Source organism: Mandrillus leucophaeus, unplaced genomic scaffold (assembly GCF_000951045.1).
Source record: "Mandrillus leucophaeus isolate KB7577 unplaced genomic scaffold, Mleu.le_1.0 Scaffold1, whole genome shotgun sequence".
In the NCBI taxonomy this organism is placed as follows: domain Eukaryota; kingdom Metazoa; phylum Chordata; class Mammalia; order Primates; family Cercopithecidae; genus Mandrillus; species Mandrillus leucophaeus.
This window is the reverse complement of record NW_012098097.1, coordinates 15,170,491-15,186,670: the sequence shown is the minus strand read 5'-3', so window position 1 is coordinate 15,186,670 and position 16,180 is coordinate 15,170,491. Positions and strand designations below refer to the sequence as shown.

General features: G+C 57.2%; 1 protein-coding gene across 1 annotated transcript in view; it reads left to right on the top strand.

Moving 5' to 3' along the window:
• Window positions 1-1,211: 1,211 nt before the first annotated feature.
• SLC38A10 (solute carrier family 38, member 10) overlaps window positions 1,212-16,180 on the top strand; it is a 48,151-nt gene continuing 33,182 nt past the window's right edge. The window contains exons 1-7 of the mRNA XM_011992858.1: window positions 1,212-1,326; window positions 6,457-6,502; window positions 7,853-7,946; window positions 9,051-9,194; window positions 10,918-11,042; window positions 14,368-14,470; window positions 15,642-15,824. Of these exons, the coding sequence (XP_011848248.1) occupies window positions 1,254-1,326; window positions 6,457-6,502; window positions 7,853-7,946; window positions 9,051-9,194; window positions 10,918-11,042; window positions 14,368-14,470; window positions 15,642-15,824 (768 nt within the window). The 5' untranslated portion in view covers window positions 1,212-1,253. The remainder of the gene's footprint in view (window positions 1,327-6,456; window positions 6,503-7,852; window positions 7,947-9,050; window positions 9,195-10,917; window positions 11,043-14,367; window positions 14,471-15,641; window positions 15,825-16,180) is intronic.

Sequence of the window (16,180 nt, the reverse complement as noted above, 5' to 3'; positions counted from 1 at the left end):
TCCCTTGAGACAGAGTTTCGCTCTGTCGCCAGCCTGGAGTGCAGTGGCACAATGTCAGCTGAACTGCAACCTTTGACTCCCTGGTTCAAGTGATTCTCCTGCCACAGCCTCCCAAGTAGCTGGGATTACAGGCGTGCACCACCACGCCCAGCTAATTTTTGTATTTTTAGTAGTGATGGGATTTCACCATGTTGGCCAGGCTGGTCTCGATCTCCTGACCTCGTGATCTGCCCACCTCAACCTCCCAAAGTGCTGGGATTACAGGTGTGAGCCACCGCGCCTGGCCGATTGACTCTCTTCAGGGTGCAGGTTACGGGCTTGCTGTGTAACCACCACAGTCAAACCTAGAACACAGCTCCATCTCCCAGAGGGTCCCCACGTACCCCTTTGTCACCAGCCAATCTCCGTACCCCCAGCCCCTGGCAACACTGATCTATTCCGTGGCCTAAAAGTTTACCTTTTCTGAACGTCCTGTAAACAGAATGACACTATTTGTAGCATTCAGAGTCCAGCTTCCTCTGCTCAGCATAGTGCGTTCAAGTCCCATCCGCGTCACGGTAGGTGTCTGTAGTCATCCCTTTTTCCTGCTGACAAATATTCCCTTATTCGAATGGACCACAGTTTGTATCCATTCGCTTGTTGAAGGACATTTGGGCTGTTTTTCCATTTTTGGGTTGTGGATAAACCTGCTGTAAACATTGGCATACAGGTTTTTCATGAACATGTTTTCATTCCTCTTGGGTAAGTGAGTACCTAGGGGGGGCAGTTAATCCCCAGGTCACACAGTAAGTGTCTGTTTAACTTATGAGAACGGGGAAAATGGCACTGTTAATCTCTTCCTTCTAGAACGTGTTCATTACTCATAGCTGTGGACTCAAGTGGCTAAAGATGGTGCACATAGGGCATGTGCAGAGAACAAGGGGGTATTAGTTGGCAGCACCCAGCCGTCCATGAAGACTTGAGGCGGGGACTGGAAAGGAGATGGCGCCCCTATGCTCTGCGCATGCAGCTTTGTCCCTGGACGAGGCACGCGGCCGCCACACTGAGGAAATGCGCCTTTCGGTGCTAGGAAGTGTCGCGTTCGGCAGGAGACTGGGATGGAGCGGGGCCTGCGGGTGAAGAGGGTGCTCATGAGCTGGGTGTGTGGGGTGAGGGCCTCTGAGGAGCGCCTGCTGCTGTGAACATGTGTTCCTGTCTCCACCCTGCAGTGCGGCATCGTCCTGGGGGCGCTGCTCTTGGTCTTCTGCTCCTGGATGACGCACCAGTCGTGCATGTTCTTGGTGAAGTCGGCCAGCCTGAGCAAGCGGAGGACCTACGCCGGCCTGGGTGAGGCACCCTCTCCACAAGGTGGCTCTGGACCTGGGGCGGGGGCCTCATTCCATTTATTTGTTTATTTTCTTATTCCATTTATTTTCTCTATGTTATTCTTCCGCAGTTCCTTGGACAGCAGGTTTTTTCCTTTATTTTAAAATGTAATGCTACAAAAAAATGAGCCGGGTGTAGTTGCATGTGCCTGTCGTCCCAGCTACTATTTGGGAGGCTGAGGTGCGAGGATCACCTGAGCCTGGGAGTCTGAGGTGGCAGTGAGCTGTGACCACGCCACTGTACTCCCGCCTGGGTGAAAGAATTAAAAATTTAAAAAAAATGCAGTTAAAACAAAAAATCTGCCGGGCACAGTGGCTCATGCCTGCACTTTGGCAGGCCGACGCAGGCGGATTATTTGAGGTCAGGAGTTTGAGACCAGCCTGGACAACATGGTGAGACCCCATGTCTACCAAAAATACAAAAAATTAGCCAGACATGGTGGCAGGCACCTGTAATTCCAGCTACTCGGGAGGCTGAGGCTGGAGAATCTCTTAAACCCGGGAGGTGGAGGCTGCAGTGAGCTGAGATTATGCCGCTGCACTTGAGCCTTGGTGACAGAGTGAGACTGTCTGAAAAAACTAGAAAAACCTGTTACAAGCACATGCTTCAAAATTGGAGTGACACAGAAGGGTGTGAGGCACGAGGCCTCCCTGTCATCCTGTGCTCCCGCCCGCTCCCACGCAGCTTCTGCTTCTAAACTCAGGCCGAGACAGCCGTCCTCACAGTGCTGGTACAGGCCTGCTCACTGTCCCTCCCGGACACCAGACGCCTTCCCACGGAGCTGCCTGCAGAGAACCTTGCTATGCTCCCCAGCTCGGAATTCCGTGGAGGAAGCTCCTCGGGCCCAGGCTGTTGCTGGGGTTCGGCGGCTCCTCTCCCAGCGGCTTTGTCCTTCCCCTGATGCCGTTGGTTGCAGTTTTGTTTCCTTCGGTTCTTTCTTGCTTTCATGCTGTTTCAGCCAGGAGAGAAGGCTACGCTTCCTGCCTCATTTCCATGTGGAATACGTTCTACGTTGTCTTCGAGGGTGCCATCCCTCACCTTCCTATCTGCCCGCGGGCCGTGTGACCCACACTGTCTCCCTGCCCGCCCCAGGCTCGGCACCTCTCGGCTCCACATTCCATTCCTGGGGCATCCAGCATGGGTGTTGAAATTCCAGCGTCTGTATTCTCAGGAGTTGGCCCTGTGGGTTCCAGTAAAAATGCCCGGCCTTGTGATGAAGGCTCTGGGCCTCCAGCCAGCGTGTGGCTGGGGTGTCGGGTCCTCCCTGCAGAAGGCCATCCTGCCTCTGGGCTCACAGCTCCCACGGCAGAGCGAGGAGGCAGAGGGAGAGGAAGTGGTATTTAGGGGTCCAGGGGGCCAAACAAAATAAAAACACCTGCAGGGTCCACACGGGGGTCCTGGCCTCCCAGCCTCCACTTCTCCCCAGTCCCCTTCGTGTTGCCACAGAGAGAGAGTCCTGCGTTCGTTTCTGCCCTCAGAACCAGAGGGGATGCGTTCCTTCTCTTCCCTTCCTGATGAGAATGGTGCTGTCAGAGCCTTTTCTTGTTGTTATTTGAGAAAGTGAAATTCACCGTTAAATCTGATCCACAGTGAGATGGCCTAATTCAACTTGGGCTGAAACATGCCTACTGGAAGCCAGGAGGCACAGTACCTGGCAGGCCCCTTCCTGGGTCTGCAGAGCTATGGCCTACAGGGTGACCCTTTTCTCCGCACTGAGATCTCTGTACAGAGTTTCTGTAGCAGAGGCCCCAACTCAAGTACTTGGCTGTGTCCTGGAAGAAGACTGGTGACCCACGGCTGGGGAGGCCCCCATTTCTGATAGCTGGCTGTCTTATTCATTGAAAGTCCCCCTGCCGGGCGCGGTGGCTCACGCCTGTAATCCCAGCACTTTGGGAGGCCGAGGCGGGTGGATCACGAGGTCAGGAGATCGAGACCATCCTGGCTAACACAGTGAAACCCCTTCTCTACTAAAAATACAAAAAATTAGCTGGGCGTAGTGGCGGGCGCCTGTAGTCCCAGCTACTTGGGAGGCTGAGGCAGGAGAATGGCGTGAACCTGGGAGGTGGAGCTTGCAGTGAGCTGAGATCGTGCCACTGCACTCCAGCCTGGGCGGCAGAGCGAGACTCCGTCTCAAAAAAAAAAACAAAAAAAAAACAAAGAAAGTCCCCGAACAGTCATACCAGTTTGGCTACATGTGAAAGACTGGAAGAAAATTGCCGGGCGGGTGCTCTTCTATGCTGCCTGGAGCTCCTACCTGAGCTTCCAGCCTGTAACTGGCTGGGGTGACCGCAGTCCACGTCTGCCTGCCAGAAACAAACAAGATTCAAAACACCAAGCGTGTCTCAGGTTATGCCTTTGACACCAAACATGAAGGTTCCACTGTGTGAGCTCCGGACAGAGGCCCCTGGGCCCAGCCGCCCTGCATCAGCCACAGTCTGCCCTGGCTCATCTTAGAAGTGGAGAGACACGCGCTGGGAGAGGCATCCCTGGGGAGGGTAAGATGAGAATCTCCCGGAGCTGAGGCGAGGCCGTCGTGCAGAGTGGACAGCAGCTCCACACTGCAGTCTTCAGGAGGCGCCGGGCTGGGTCCTGTCCTTGCACACAGAGACTTATTTTCCCTGGGATGGCCGGGTGGTTTCCTCCGAATGGCATCTGTCCCCACCAAGACACGGGTTTGCGGCGTGATGGTTCCTTGGGTTGGTAGCCCAGGGAGGTGGCCGCTGGTCACTTAACCCTCCCCGCTCTCCTCCAGTGCCAGGTGCCAGCCTGGAGAGGTGTCGTTTCTTGTTGGTGTTTGTGTATTTCTCTGTCCTATTTGCTGTTGCTGGTTGTGGGTGGTTTTTGTCGTTTTCATCAGCTCACTTGCTGCTTCCTTTACCCTGAGTGTCTTGCCTGGACATGGACTTTTCTAAATCCCTCTTCAGAAGACACACAGAGGCACCAGTCATTCAACCTGCTTCAGCTGTCGCGGCTTCTCGTGATGCTGTTCTGAGCCCCAGACCCTGTCCTGCTGAGAATTGTGCCTGAACCCCGGCATGCGTGGTCTGGGCTAGAAACCGCCTCCCCCAGCAGCAGCAACCGTTTGGCCCCCACACAGCCTCTGAGTCCTCGGTTGTGAGCAGCGGTGTCAGGGGTGCTGCCTGTGTTCCGTCATTGGGTGGTCCGGGCTTCTGTGGCTCCTGTGCCGGCGCTGGGGGACATCTGACTGGACCCAGGGCAGGGTGCACCCTGCATGGCGGCCGCGGCCTCAGAGCTCGCCGCTCACAAACACCTCCACCCTGGTGGGGGCTGGGCCAGCACTGGGAGTCCACACTTGGGGGAGGGCCAGGTCCCCGGGACCTTGCTGGGTGCTTCAGCCTCTTCCTCTCTTTCCCTGTGCCAGTCCAGGCAGGATGCGAAGGAGTAGGGTCCGACTGGGGCTGGTGTTTGAAGCTGGGGAGAAGTTGCCGGGGGATTGACACTGGGAATGGTGAGCGAGGGTTTGGCCCGGTGGGAAAAGAAGGCGCGGGGCCGTGTCTCAGCATGGTGGGCTCTCAGGACGTTGTCCTGGGAACCGGAAGAGAGTGCCGCCCTGATTTCCTAGACGGCCTTCCATTTTCCCTCGCCAGCGGCAGGCATATTCTGGAACCATCTTGGGCAAGGTGCGCTGGTGTTTGGAATACGCTGTGGAGACTCAGCTTCCTTTTGGAGCATGAAAAGGCACGTTATGGCCAGGAGCACCGCCACGTTTGGAGCGTGGGGTTTTGTTGTTTCCGGGCTGTACCGTCACCGAGGGGTGTGGAGGGCATTTTCTGGTGATGGCAGGGCCCTGGGCTGTGGGCTGCTGCTGAGGAGGCTTCTGGAGTTCTTAGTGTTTGAAATTCTCCACAGCCCGAGGTCAGCTTCTGGGGCCTGGCTCCGGTTTCTGTGTTGTGGGATGAACTCAAGGGGTGCCAGGCTCCTTCAGCGAGCCGGCGGGCAGGTCCAGGAAAGGCCAGGGTGAGCCCTGGAGGCGGGGTCTTTGCTGCTCCCAAGCTCTGGCGTTCGGCAGTGCTGTGCTTCTTCCTAAGTAGTTTAAAGTAATGAGTGTTTTTTGGACTCATTCATGTTTACTGGCCTGTGTGTTTCCTGCTTTCCAAAGCTCATCAGAGGCCTGTAGCCTGTGCGAGGGAGGAAACTGGGGGCAGGAAGCCGGGGCTGCCGATGGTGCTGGGCCATCCTGTCACGTGCACCCATCTCTGGGTGTGCCTTGGAGCCGGGACTTCCCTTTGCCCTCCTCCACCAGGCCGGGGAAGCGCAGGGGTCACCAGATGACCACCTGGGGCCTGGGAGGGACCCTGCTGAGTCAGCCCCGTTTCTCATCTGCTGCAGAGAATCCCGCTGTCAGGGCGAGAGAATGGAGGCTCCTCCCGCGTTCGGCTGGACGGCTGAACGGGGACGTCGGGGACGGGGACAGGGATGGGGATGGGGACGTCGGAGACGGGGACTTCGGGGACGGGGACGCATGCTCCTCATCGGCAAGGCTCCTCATTGGCTGTCCACGTGGACACCACAAGCCCGTGGCTCTCGTCCCCTCCCTTCCTGAAGCACCGTGCTTGAACGGGGTCTCCGTTTGTTTCTGTAAATCCCAACCAAAGGGTGAAAATGAAAGCCCTTCCTCAGAGTCCCTCCGGTGCAGGCTGTGCTGCTCGGGCACCTGGGGCCGGCGCTGACCCCTCTGGGGACCTGCAGACTCTGGCCAACAGCACGGGGTTCGGCCATGCCGGGCTGTGGGATGCTGTTTCCAGCGGGCCCCCAGTGGTCACCGGGTGGGAGGACTGTGCTTTGCAGGGACTTGTCTCTCTGTCTTTTAAAAAATCTGATTGAGTGAAAGAAGAACCTGCCTCCTGTCCTTCCCTTGCTCTGTCTTTGTTTCTTGTAGTTTCATTTGCAGATGGTAGATCCAAAAATAACCTGGTGGTCAGAATTGGAAACACCCCTCCTGCCCTGGAGAATCTGGACCCACGGCGGGTTTCTGTGAAATTGCCCCGGACAGCTTTGCTCAGTACCTTTGTTCTGGATGTGCTTCTCACACTGTTGGATTGAGCGTTCCTTTCTTTTCTTTTGCGCTAGCATTCCACGCCTACGGGAAGGCGGGCAAGATGCTGGTGGAGACCAGGTAAGCCCCGCCCTGCCCCTGCGTTTGTCCCCCCAGCCCCCGCACCCAGACACTGGGGACCCTCCCGGCGGGAGCAGCAGTTTCATTCCCGGATTCACCTGTAACTTAGGTTTCTGAAGAGTCACTAAATACACGAAAGTCCAATTACTTGTACCCTTCAGTGTTGTAATAAAAATTTAAATATGGAAAACGCCAAGAACTTGGAAAACAGCCCTCCCTCAGCTGTAATCTCTCAACACCATTCCTTCATGCCGCACCCACCCCCCGCACACTGCTGCATGAAGGTGCCATTGCATTGCAAATGTCATATTGTTCTTCCTTTGGAATAAAATTTCATGAGATGAAAAAAATTATGAGATGGAAAACTTGCCGGGAGATTGCACTTTTAGGCTTCTAAGTTAGGGAATTGTAAACTCCAAAGAACAGCCTTTTTTGAAAGCAGTTGATTGTTCTGTTAACTTGACAAGCATCGTGGGGCTTTTTTAAAAAATTTTTTGAGGTGGAGTTTTGCTCTGTCGCCCAGGCTTGAGTGCAGCGGCGGGATCTCAGCTCATTGCAGCCTCCTGGGTTCAAACGATTCTCCTGCCTCAGCCTCCCAAGTAGCTGGGATTACAAGCACCCGCCACCATGCTCAGCTAATTTTTGTATTTTTAGTAGAGACAGGGTTTTGCCGTGTCGGCCAGGCTGGTTTTGAAACTCCTGATCTCAGGTGATCTGCCTGCCTCGGCCTCCCAAAGTGCTGAGATTACAGGCGTGAGCCACCGTGCTGGGCCCATCATGGAGCATTTTTGTAACTGTTAGAGCCTCTGCGGAGAGGCGAGTATAATGCCACATTGAGAAAAGCTGGGTGTTGCTCAGTATGCATTCCAAGTGACATAGTGAGCGCCACAGAACCTGCCCATACCCCGTGAACTGAGGCACGTTTGAAATCACATTTGTTGGCCGGGCGCAGTGGCTCAAGCCTATAATCCTAGCACTTTGGGAGCCCAAGGTGGGCGGATCACGAGGTCAGGAGATTGTGACCATCCTGGCTAACACGGTGAAACCCCATCTCTACTAAAAAGTACAAAAAATTAGCCGGGCGAGGTGGCGGGCACCTGTAGTCCCAGCTACTCGGGAGGCTGAGGCAGGAGAATGGCGGGAACCCAGAAGGCGGAGCTTGCAGTGAGCTGAGATCCGGCCACTAGCACTGCAGCCTGGGCGACAGAGCGAGACTCCGTCTCAAAAAAAAAAAAAACAAAAGATACCACATCTGTCATTCAGTCCAGCCTTGGGGTGGTCCCAGGAGGCTGCCAGGTGCTTTGCCAGCTTGCCCTGATGGCGTTTCCTGCACCCCCCATCCCCCCGCAGCATGATCGGGCTGATGCTGGGCACCTGCATCGCCTTCTACGTCGTGATTGGCGACTTGGGGTCCAACTTCTTTGCCCGGCTGTTCGGGTTTCAGGTAAGGACGTGTTCAGGGTTCTGGGTTGTTCAGATGCTGACGGCCGCTCTGAGGACCTCCGTGGGATCCTCCTGAGGACCGAGACCAGGATGCTGGTCGGGAGAAGCTTCTGTTGAGGCTGCTGTCATTCCAGGGGCTTGGCGGAGGGCGGGGGCTTTGCTGGGTCACGTCTGTGAGAAGTACAGGGGAGGAAACAAGCCAGGCAGAGTCTGACACCATGTAGATGAGGGGCAGGTCGGGGAGCCTCAGACCCGGGCACAGTGAAGAGTAAGTCTCTGCCAGCCTGGGCTGCCCGTTGGAGGGCAGAGGCGGCCAGGCCCTCGGGCATCCCCAGCCTCCGTGGTTACCCAGAGCTGCTGGGTGGATCCGGAGGCACCGCTGCCGGGGGCTGTGGACTCAGCACTTCTTGCAGTCACCTTGGGGTAGCCTCTTCCGTGCTTGGCCCCACCATGTAGAGGCCCACCTGACGGGCCCACACACCTTACCCTCGCTGCCGGGGAGCAGAGCCCCTCACTGGGCAGGGCGGGCATCATGGCACGTTAGGTGCCAACAGCATAGAAAGGCTTTCAAAGGCCACAGCTGAGGCGGGGGTGTCCTCTCCAGGAGTGGAATGTACCAGATTTGCTCCTTGTCAGAGACAGATCCAAGGAGCGTCCAGGGAGTTAGGCCCTCTACTCTGTCTCCGCATTCGACCTTCTGTTTTCCGTGCTTCTCAGTGACCTTTGTAGATAGAGCTTTGGGCCTGTCCTGCCCACAGGGCAGTCTGTACCTTTCCCGCCCTGTGCCCAGGGCAGCTGAGTCTGACCCGCAGCTCTGTGTTGCCTCCCGTGTTATGGGGGCTGCTGTCCTTTTGCTCTGGCTGTTCTCGCTCTGGGGCTGGGCTGGGCTCCAGGGAAGGGAAATGCCCAGTGTCCGAGGCTGCACACAGCACAGCGGCTGTGAGAGCAGCTTCCAGGCGAGCGTGCCAGCCTCAGACCTGCCGGCGTTGTTCACCTGGATGCCGTCGGCTTTCGGGCTCAGGATGCTCGCGCTCCCTGGCAGTGCAGAGAGCCGGGTGGTGAGCAGGTCCGGGCTGTGGCCAAGACCCCTGCTGGCTCCCTGCAGGTGGGCGGCACCTTCCGCATGTTCCTGCTGTTCGCCGTGTCACTGTGCATCGTGCTCCCACTCAGCCTGCAGCGGAACATGATGGCCTCCATCCAGTCCTTCAGCGCCATGGCCCTCCTCTTCTACACCGTGTTCATGTTCGTGGTGAGTCTGCGGTGCGTGCAGGCACCCGCTGAAAGGCTGCTCCTGGCCCAGTCTTTCCTGTGGTCACAGCATGCCCAGGTCTGGTGTGGCCACCTGCTACCTCCTGGGAATGTGTTGGAATTAGCAGGATGTGCCAGGAAGTGCCATTCATCTCACGGTCCCTGGGCACCACTGGGCAGACGGGGCTGGCTGGACCTAGGTGCGGTTGGCCAGCAGGAGAGGATGGGGCTCCGGACAGGGGTGGCTCTGAGGCTGGTTTCATGTCGTCCAGGCAAGGGGAAGGAAACGCCAAGTCCACTTGCTTATGCAAAGATGTCTTATGTAGGGTTTGTGACCGAGGCTTATGGCACCAGTGTTTTTTTTTTTTTGAGGAGTCTCGCTCTGTTGCCCAGGCTGGAGTGCAGTGGCACGATCTCTGCTTACTTCAAGCTCTGCCTCCCAGGTTCACGCCATTCTCCTGCCTCAGCCTCCCAAATAGCTGGGACTACAGGCGCCCACCACCACGCCTGGCTAATTTTTTGTATTTTTTAGTAGAGATGGGGTTTCACCGTATTAGCCAGGCTGGTCTCGATCTCCTGACCTCGTGATCCACCCGCCTCAGCCTACCAAAGTGCTGGGATTACAGGCGTGAGCCACCGCACCAGGCCCAATGCCAGTGTTTTGACACAAGGTGGCAAGCTATTGTGGGTTTTTTTTGTTTGTTTTTTTGAGATGGAGTCTCAGTCTGTCGCCCAGGCTGGAGTGCAGTGGTGCAGTCTCGGCTCACTGCAACCTCCATCTCCCAGGTTCAAGTAATTCTCCTGCCTCAGCTTCCCAAGTAGTGGGGATTACAGGCACCTGCCACCACGCCCGGCTAATTTTTTTTATTTTTAGTAGAGAAGGGGTTTCACCATCTTGGCCAGGCTGGTCTTGAACTTCTGACCTCGTTATCCACCTGGCTCGGCCTCCCAAAGTGCTGGGATTACAGGCGTGAGCCACCGCGCCCAGCCACTATTATTTTTCTAAGTGACAGATTATAACAGGATGGACCAGGGGCCAGCTGTGGAGTTGGCACTGAGAACACGGATACCACCCACAGCCCCCAGCACACCCTCCATTCTCTGCCAGGCCCCTGCCCTTAGGAGCCCCAGGACCCAAGCCCCTGGGACCTGCCTGTTCCCTGGCAAAATCAGAAATGACCCTTCCTGAGCAGCTGGAATCTGGTGTCTCACAGCGGGTTTGCGCCAGAACGAGGGCAGGTGGTCATTGAAGCCAGGGTCTCCAGTGCTCCTTAGCTCTCCGAGTGAGGGCCAGCCCGGTGGCAGCTACCTCTTTACTCCTGAGATAGCCACGTCTTTGGTGGGCCAGTCTTTTGGAAGATGTCCGTGTCTAGCATAGTACAGGATGGGGTGGGACCTGCCCACGTGGGAAACCGACGTCTGTAACCGATGGGGCCGTGTACGCTCAGTGGTCTCCTCCTGTCTGCGCCAAGCAGCCCCTTTGCAAGAGCAGCTGCTCTGGTGCCCACAGGTTGAACCAGGGCGCTCTGAGGCAGGGACTGGGAATCCAGAAAGGCGTGGGGTCTCCGTGCCTCCGACTGGCAGCACAGGGTGGTGGGGGGCTGGGATGTGGGTGGGAAGAGTTGCACTCTCCTGCCACTCCTTCCCAGCGGCGTGTGGGCCAGGCTGCTGAGTCCCGCCCGCGTCCTGACCTGCCCCGTGCTCTCTGCCCGCTACCCCTGCAGATTGTGCTCTCCTCTCTCAAGCACGGCCTCTTCAGTGGGCAGTGGCTGCAGCGGGTCAGCTATGTCCGCTGGGAGGGCGTCTTCCGCTGCATCCCGATCTTCGGCATGTCCTTCGCCTGCCAGTCGTAAGTGTCCTGCTGTGGCCCGTGGTGGAGGTGGGCTCTGTGATGGGGGGGGCGAGCTGCTGGGAGATGTGTGGTCCCTCTTCGCTGGCTGCTGAAGAGTGATGTCTTGTTCGGTGATGGCCTTTCCCCCACAGGTTGAGGGAGATAGTTGTATTTTAACTGGGAGGCAAATCGGCTTTATTCCTGGGACATGTTTGGGACTAGCTGGTGAGAGTCCCTGCTTTGCCAGATCCCCACAAGCAGAGCGTTGGCTGTGGGGGATGCAGCAACAGCCCAGCCATCTGACTGCACAGAGTCCTGAGCGTTTTGCCAGAATTTAGCTGTTCTGAGAATATTTAAAAGGAAATTGCACAAACATTGACTTCAGACGGCTGCTGGATGCATTTGGAGGCCTGCATGTACGCGCGAGCTTGCTTTCTCTCTGGCACGCAGAGCTCTGTAAATGCGGGTCGGGCTCTTCCATAATTCCAGCAGCATTACCTTCTCCACCAAAATGACAAGAGCGAGTGATTCATGCCCGGTTGGAACATGGTAACCGGCTGAAAAGAGAGGCGTAAATCCGGTGCGGACGGGAAAAGACCATCGGTGTGCGGGGGGCTGGCAGAGCGGCCCCTGTAGCGTTAGTGGGCATGCATTGAGCCAATCGTAAACTAATGTGACAGATGAAATTTGTTCATACCGCTGTGTTTACACCCACATGCGAGATCCAAATCGTCATTTCCCACTTAGCGTCTCTCTTGGCAGCTCCGTCTCCACCAGAACGCGCCCCAGTCTTGCTGTTTAATATCCCATTATGATCGGTGACAGAAGCCACATTCTTCCGCTGCGTACCTAGTTACCAGTTGCCCTTTGTGTCTGCGTGTTTGCGTATTTAGAAATAAATCTGCAGCTGGGGGTTTTTGGTGGTGGCCACGTAGCAGCCAGTGCACCTCGTTCGGGTCTGGTTCCGAGGTCAGGTGCCGCGTTCTAAAGTGCTGCAGCGTGTGGCTCACCAAGTGCAGCTTTCCTTCTGCCCCTCCCCGAGGACGTATGGGCCCACAGATTCACCTGACATTCTCCCAAGCAGGGACATCCCTCCCTGTGCTGACCACCACGCTGACCTCCCCACCCCTGAGCCCAGGAATGTTTGCTGAGAGCAGAGACATCTCTTCCCTCCCACAGCATCACTACGCCAGACTGCCTGTCCCTGCTGGGGTGGCCGGCTGCGCCCCCTGCCTGTGTGATTGGCCTGGATGCCAGCTGGGACCAGGCCTTCCCTGTGCCTTCACTGTCTGGCCGTTTCTGGTAAATGCATACCTAGTTATGCAGAACGGTTGTCCTAGGCCCAGAGAAGCAGCCGGGGCAGCACTGAGCCCAGGAGGCCCTGGAGGGCAGGGTCTGTCTGGAAACTGGGGTCTCCATCCTCACAGTGGGGCAGAGGGCCATACACCCAAGAGCTCTACTTGACTCCGGTAGGCCCTGAGCCTCAGAGGCTGCCTTGCGAGGTGGGCGGGCCAGGGATACTCTGTCTGGGGCCGTGGGCCAGCGCTCAGGACGTCCCCAGTCTGTGGAACTCCTTTGCAGGTGGCCAGGAGGTTTTGTGGCTCCTACCTTGTTTCTTTCCAGGGATGATCCTGGGGGTCCCTGGGGTAGGTGGTCAGGATTGGAGAGGAGCCTGGGGCTTGGCCTTCCACCCTGGCCACCCCATGTGCGTGGGACACCCCTTCCCACAGTGTCCGTGGCTTCCTTGGGGGTCACTCCCCACAGTGTGTGTTGGGGGATGGGGGTAAGCACGTGTCATGGGACACCAACGCTGGTCCCCTCAAGCCGAGACTCCCTGGTGTGGACTCAGCTCCAGCCAGAGGACAGTTCAGCACTGGGAAGTCCTGAGGCTGTGGGTCTGGGGCCGTGGAGACCTCTTGTGTTTTTCCTGTTTTTCTGCCGGCCTCCTGGGGCTGTGTGCACAGGCACTGGCCACTTAGCTCCCTTGTAGCCTGGGCTGAGGGGAAGGCGCATGTCCTGTGGGGCCCCCTGACTGCTGTTGATGGGACTCCATGATGAGGGCAGCCCGATGGGATGCTGTGCTAGGACCTGGGCAGCAGGACACCGGCGGCCGCTGGCGGGGCCTTCTCACTTGTCCTTGTCAGTCTGCTGGGTTTTCTTTTCCTTTTTTTGGAGACGGTGTCCTGCTGTGTCACCCAAGCTGGAGTACAGTGATGCGATCACCGCTCACTGCAGCCTCGACTTCCCAGGCTCCAGTGATCCTCCTGCCTCGGCCTTCCAAAGTGCTGGTATTCAGGCGTTGGCCACTGTGCCTGGCCTGGTTTGATTGTTAATAAAGTCAGGACGTCCTATTTTTCTTTCACTTTCTTCAAGGCGGTTTGGGATTTGGCTCCGCTGGCCGCTATGCTGGTCCGTTTACTGGCTGCTGGCTTTCTGCATCCCGCCCTGCCCCTGGCCCACCCAGCTTCCTTTGTGCCCTTGAGCCCCTGCCTTGGGACAGCCATGGCCATGGCCACCTGGACACCCTAGGAGCACCTGCCTGGACTCCCACTCCAGAGTCCTTGCTCAGCCCCGTGGCAGAGTGGCTCTCAGTGCTCTGGCGTGTACCTGGCCTAGCTCCCTTCTCCCCGTCTGCACACAGATGCTCCATGGCCCCAGCCTCTCCCTTCCTGTCTTGCCCACCCCTCTCCAGGGGCTCAGGTCCCTGTGCACATCCCTCAGATGGGTCTGCTGCCTGTTCAGGGCTGTCATGTCCTTGCCTGGCCGGTGGCTTGGGTCCCTCCCACCCCCAGCAGCTCCACACTCCTGGCACTAGGCCGTGGGACCGAAGCCAGTTTTCTCATCACACAAGTGAGAGGCTGCAGCAGGGAATCGCGCCCCAGGCCGTCTCCTTGTCTGTGCCGACTCTGATCATTCCTGTGCGGAGGCGCGGAGATGGCGGCGCTGAGATGGGCCGGCCGCCCGGGCCAGGGTGTTTGTTTCACTTTCTCTCCTTTTGACAGCGATTCTCTGAGCAGCCTCCTCCGGCTGCTTCCCCTGTAAACTGGCTGCTTTGACTCTCAGCGCCCGCTCCCTGGCGTGGAGCAGCAGCCTGTCGTCCTAGCCTTGGGGAACGTTCGTGTGGCGCACACTCTGGGGGGTGTCCTGAGTGGGGACTGCTGCAGCGCTCCCGTCCTCAGCATCACGAAATCCTGGCTTCAGCGCTGGGACTTCAGTGTGTGGAGATGTTGCATGAGGAAGGTCAGAGGCTCTCGGCTGGGCTGCAGAGAGGTCCTGGAAGTGGTGCCGCGGGGGAGGGCGTGCCTCTCTCGGGTCTGCTGTGAAATGGCCTGTTTCTATACAGCCAGGTGCTACCCACGTACGACAGCCTGGATGAGCCGTCGGTGAAAACCATGAGCTCCATATTTGCCTCCTCCCTCAATGTGGTCACCACCTTCTACGTCATGGTAAGAGCCTTGCCATGCCCCCTCCACACCTGTGTCATGCCAGCATGACATGCTGCGGTGCCCCCGGGACTGTCACAGGCACGGCCCTGGCCCTGTGTGCTGCCAGATTCTTCTCTGTGTTCCCATCCCAGTGTCTGGAGGCTGCGCGGGGACCTGGGGCAGCTCCATCAGCTTCCATGATTCCAGGACCAGCCCCGTGAGCGTGGGTCCACCCTGGGCCAGGAAGCTCTCCTGACCTGAGGAGCCGGGCACCAGGGCTGCTCCCAGGGCACTTTATCCGAGCCACTCTTACCGTCTCTGCAAGACCTCTGTTAATTCTCTCTAGAAATGGGCATATTTCGGCCGGGCGCAGTTGCTCACGCCTGTAATCCCAGCACTTTGGGAGGCTAAGGCAGGCGGATCACGAGGTCAGGAGATCAAGACCAGCCTGGCCAACATGGTGAAACCCCGTCTCTACTAAAAATACAAAAATTAGCTGGGCGTGGTGGTGCATGTGTGTAAACCCAGCTACTCGGAAGGCTGAGGCAGGAGAATTGCTTGAACCAGGACCTGGGAGGCAGAGGTACACTGAGTCCGAGATTGCACTACTGCACTCCAGCCTGGGCTTCAGAGGGAGACCCCGTCTCAAAAAAAAAAAAAAAAAAAAAAAAAGCCAGGCATGGTGACTCACACCTGTAATCCCAGCACTTTGGGAGGCCGAGGCGGGCAGATCACGAGGTCAGGAGATCGAGACCATCCTGGCTAATACGGTGAAACCCCGTCTCTACTAAAAATACCAAAAAATTAGCCGGGCGTGGTGGTGGGCGCCTGTAGTCCTGGTTACTTGGGAGGCTGAGGCAGGAGAATAGTGTGAACCCAGGAGGCGGAGCTTGCAGTGAGCCGAGATCACGCCATTGTACTCCAGCCTGGGCGACAGTGCAAGACAAAACGTCTCAAAAAAAGAAAAAGAAGTGGGCATGTTCCTTACAGAAACTGGAGATTTTAAGAAGAAGGAGGCCAAATGGTGCTTTGGCCCTGAAGGCCGTCTCTTGCAGAAGCTTCATTGTGAAGTGGATTGAAGGCCATTCTGAGGGGCAGGGCACAGGTCCCCCCCATGCCCTGCCCACTGCAACAGGTGCCACTCAGACTAGGATGTCCGTCTGCCACATTGCCATTTCTCATTCTCCAACAGGTGGGATTTTTCGGCTACGTGAGCTTCACCGAGGCCACAGCCGGCAACGTGCTCATGCACTTTCCCTCCAACCTGGTGACGGAGATGCTCCGTGTGGGCTTCATGATGTCGGTGGCCGTGGGCTTCCCCATGATGATCCTGCCCTGCCGGCAGGCCCTGAGCACGCTGCTGTGTGAGCAGCAGGTAAGACCCTCAGGGCGCTCTCAGGATCGTAATAGCACAGGTCAGCCTTGCTTCCCACAAGCCCCCAGCTGTCCCGAACCAGAGATGTAGCAGGAAAGTGGGGATTTGCGTCAGAGGAGTCCTGGGAGGGTGGAAGTTGGGGGAGCCTAGAGGAACCAGATTGATGGGCAGGAGCTGATAATGGCCAGACTCTGGAGATGGGCACATGGCGTTCAGTGCACAGTTCTCTTTACTTTTGTGTAACTTTGAAAAATTTTAACAATATAGCAGAAGATTTTTGAACCATAAGAGAGGCTGAGTTTGACGCAGGCCATAGTGGTGGTGCCTGTGGTCCCAGCTCCTTGGGAGGCTGAGGC